This window comes from Ailuropoda melanoleuca, unplaced genomic scaffold (assembly GCF_002007445.2).
Source record: "Ailuropoda melanoleuca isolate Jingjing unplaced genomic scaffold, ASM200744v2 unplaced-scaffold1945, whole genome shotgun sequence".
Classification (NCBI taxonomy): domain Eukaryota; kingdom Metazoa; phylum Chordata; class Mammalia; order Carnivora; family Ursidae; genus Ailuropoda; species Ailuropoda melanoleuca.
The window spans coordinates 1-4248 of record NW_023188781.1 but is presented as its reverse complement, the minus strand read 5'-3'; the positions used below and the strand labels follow the sequence as shown (position 1 = coordinate 4248).

Below are 4248 nucleotides of genomic sequence, written 5' to 3'. Positions count from 1 at the left end.
AAGATTAAAGGACATTGGTGTTATACTGAACATGGTAAGTTCCCCGAGTGACATCCTCCTCCTCATCCTGTACTTCCAAAAGCAAAATGGGTGAAAATCCTTCTTGACATTCTGCCAAAACCATACAATTAAAAACACGGAACAGGGGTGCCTGTGTGGCACAGCGGTTAAGCATCTGCCTTCGGCTCAGGGCGTGATCCCGGCGTTATGGGATCAAGCCCCACATCAGGCTCTTCTGCTATGAGCCTGCTTCTTCCTCTCCCACTCCCCCTGCTTGTGTTCCTCTCTCACTGGCTGTCTCTATCTCTGTCAAATAAATAAATAAATAAATAAATAAATAAATAAATAAATAACACGGCACAAAGTCAGCCCCTTATTTTACAATGACCTTTGCCATGTTCTACTACTCTCTCTGGTTAATGTTTACATTGACTGATGGAAGCGTGACTATCCTGCTTTCTTTTGGATTCCCTTTGCATAGAATATCGTTCTCCACACCTGCACTTTCACTCTGTGTTGTTATAGCTGAAGCGAGGATCCCTGGGTGCCTTAGTCAATTAAGTGTCTGCCTTCGGCTCAGGTCATGAACCAGGAGTCCCCGGATCGAGTCCCATATTGGGCTCCAAGCTCATCAGGGAGTCTGCTTCTCCCTCTGACCCTGGCCTGACTCGGGCTCTCTCGTTTTCTCTGTTCTCTTTCTCAATGAAAAAAAAGTAATAGTTTTAAGAAAATGAAGTGAGTCTCCTGATGCCTGTATACCTTTGGGGCTTGTATTTCTTTCCATTCAGGCAATCTGTATCTTTGTCTTGGAGAACTTAGTCCCATTGTAGGTAAAGCAAGGAACAACACAAGTATGAAGTTACTGCTGTCATTCTTCTTTTCTGGCTGTGTAGAATTATTTGACTCTTTCTTATTCATTGGCTATCTTTGTGATTTGATGATTTTCTGAAAGGGTATACTTAGATTATTTTCTCCCTCCCCATTCTGTATCTACTACTACATTTTTCATTTTCTGAGTACCATGAGGCTTAAAGAAGACATCATCTAGGAGTCTATTTTAACTTCTTACCAGCTTACTTTTGCATACTAAAACACTTTCACAACTCCGACAACTCTTTAAAAATTGGATGTACAACCGTATCTCATTTCACGAAAGAGACAGCTCTTCTCTGATATCTTTGCGGATTTCTTCATTTCCACCACATCGATTCATACTTTCCCACGATTACTATTATGAACATGAATCACAGTTGACTGGACTGCCATCTCTTTTCCCTAAAGACCAATTAGTAACACATTTAATTTGTAACAGTCAAAAATTGTTTTAGTCCTAATAAATGGAGAATGACATTCTGAATACCCACTACATGATGACCTATATCAATGTTAGAACCACAAATAGAATATTCATTTAGATTTCTTTCATATACTGTATGTTCTATTGTCCTTCATCTTCCATGCAAGAGAGATATGCATGGATCCCACCAAAGGAAGAAGGGCATCTCTTATCCTTGACCCAACAACTACCTACGTAGTTTCACACACCCACTGGAATAAGTGAATTTTCTGAAGAGTTGTGAGAGTAGAAACACAGTAATATACCCAAGTAACAAATCTCATGTGGGGTCAATGGAAACACATGCACACTGAAATTACACCCATGCAAATATCCCTCCCTTCCATCTTTTGAAGCAGAATAGCATACACATTATCTAAATGACTAACCTTCTATTATGCCTTCTGAGGTAATATCTGAACTGAGTAACTCACATACTGCTTTCTACTGTGAATACTCTGACATATATTGGACATTTGATGTGCTTTTAAATATGTTTCTCTGTTTCTACATAGTTCGATCTTTCAACTTACTTTTCTTCTCTGAACTCTCTGATGATTTCTAAAATGTAAGACAACGTCTTTCCTCATTCATTATCGTTGTACATCTTGAACCAAGAGTGCATTTTTGATACCAAATAAGGATTCGATACAAATTAAAGGCTTTGCCGCTTTCTTGACATGTCACAGATTTGCTCCTGTATGATTAATGATGAGATTCAACAAGTTATGACTTCCAGCAAGAGGTTTGTCACATTCTTTCATTTGTAGTATTTTTCCTCAGTATGAACTCTATGATGCTGATGTGGAGTTAGGGCACAACGGTCCTTCCAAATTCTCACACAGTCTTCAAATTTTTAAGACTAGCCCCGCTATGAATTCTGTAATGTTCGGTAAGGCATGATTTCTGCTTAAAGACCTTGCCACATTCTGTACATTTGTAAGGTTTCTCTCCAGTATGATTTCTGTGATGTTTAGTGAGGTTTGTTTTGTGGAAAAAGACCTTGCCACATTCTTTACATTTATACGTTTTCTCTCGAGTATGAGTATTTATATGCTGAGTAAGGTTTGAGAGCTGTTTAAAGGTTTTGCCACATTCTTTACATTTGTAAGGTTTCTCTCCAGTATGAATTCTGTGATGCGTAGTGAGGTTTCCTTTGTAGAAAAAGGCTTTGCCACATTCATTACATTTGTAACGTGTCTCTCCAGTATGAATTCTCTCATGGATGTTACAGCATGATTTGTACTGAAAGGCTTTGCCACATTCTTTACATTTGTAAGGTTTCTCTCCAGTATGAATTCTGTGATGTGTAGTGAGGTTTGCTTTGTAGGAAAATGCCTTGCCACATTCTTTACATTTGTAAGGTGTCTCTCCAGTATGAATTCTCTCATGGATGATAATGTATGATTTCTGCTTAAAGGCCTTGCCACATTCTCTACATTTGTAAGGTTTCTCTCCAGTATGAATTCTGTGATGTATAGTGAGGCTTGTTTTGTGGGAAAAGCCCTTGCCACATTCTTTACATTTATAAATTTTCTCTCGAGTATGAGTATTTATATGCTGAGTAAGGTGTGGGAGCTGTTTAAAGGTTTTGCCACATTCTTTACATTTGTAAGGTTTCTCTCCAGTATGAATTCTGTGATGCGTAGTGAGGTTTCCTTTGTAGAAAAAGGCTTTGCCACATTCATTACATTTGTAACGTGTCTCTCCAGTATGAATTCTCTCATGGATGTTACAGCATGATTTGTACTGAAAGGCTTTGCCACATTCTTTACATTTGTAAGGTTTCTCTCCTGTATGAATTTTCTGATGCTTAGTGAAGTTTCTTTTGTAGGAAAAGGCTTTCCCGCATTCGTTACATTTGTAAGGTGTCTCTCCAGTATGAATTCTCTCATGGATGATAATGTATGATTTCTGCTTAAAGGCCTTGCCACATTCTCTACATTTGTAAGGTTTCTCTCCAGTATGAATTCTGTGATGTATAGTGAGGCTTGTTTTGTGGGAAAAGCCCTTGCCACATTCTTTACATTTATACGTTTTCTCTCGAGTATGAGTATTTATATGCTGAGTAAGGTTTGACTGCTGTTTAAAGGTTTTGCCACATTCTTTACATTTGTAAGGTTTCTCTCCAGTATGAATTCTGTGATGTGTAGTGAGGTTTGCTTTGTAGGAAAATGCCTTGCCACATTCTTTACATTTGTAAGGTGTCTCTCCAGTATGAATTCTCTCATGGCTTTTAACATGTGATTTCTGCCGAAAGGCTTTGCCACATTCTTTACATTTGTAACGGTTCTCCTCAGTATGAATTCTTTGATGTCTAGTGAAGTTTCTTTTGTGGGAAAAGGCCTTGCCACATTCTATACATTGGTAAGGTTTCTCTCCACTACAGACGGTCTTACGTATATGTATTCTGGATGACTCACTAGACACGTTCCCAGGCTTATCATATCCATATGGTTTCTTTCCCATATGAATTCTCTGATGATCGCTCATGCTGAAGGACTGGTTAAAATCTCTTTCACATTCGTTACCTTTATAAGCATACTCTCCTATATGCATAGTGTGATGTATAACATTGGATCTTGTATCAATGAATTCCTCACCATTATTAAGTTCAAAATCATTCTCTTGAAAATGAGTCCTCAGATCTTTATTAACATTTGAGCCTTGATCAAACGTTTTTTCACACTCACTGCCTTGAGCAACTCTGTCTCCGTTGAAAATGCTCTGATAATTTTGTAGGGTTGAGTCCTCAGTGAAGGACTTCTCAAGTGGACCCCACCTAACAGTTTGTTCTTCATTTTGAAATCTCTGAAGTTGAGAAATATTTGACTGAAAGGGCAATCCAGTCCCCTCTTCAACACTGTTCAAATCATTATTTTCAGCATGGACTAGGTAACATTCCAGATTTT

The 4248-nt window shown here is 38.4% G+C and overlaps 1 protein-coding gene across 1 annotated transcript; it reads right to left on the bottom strand.

Moving 5' to 3' along the window:
• Nucleotides 1-359: 359 nt before the first annotated feature.
• On the bottom strand, nt 360-4242 carry LOC100482634 (zinc finger protein OZF-like). Its single transcript, XM_034650371.1, has one exon. It carries the CDS (start codon nt 3893-3895, stop codon nt 2174-2176), a length of 1722 nt encoding a protein of 573 aa, XP_034506262.1. The 5' UTR covers nt 3896-4242; the 3' UTR covers nt 360-2173.
• Nucleotides 4243-4248: the final 6 nt, after the last annotated feature.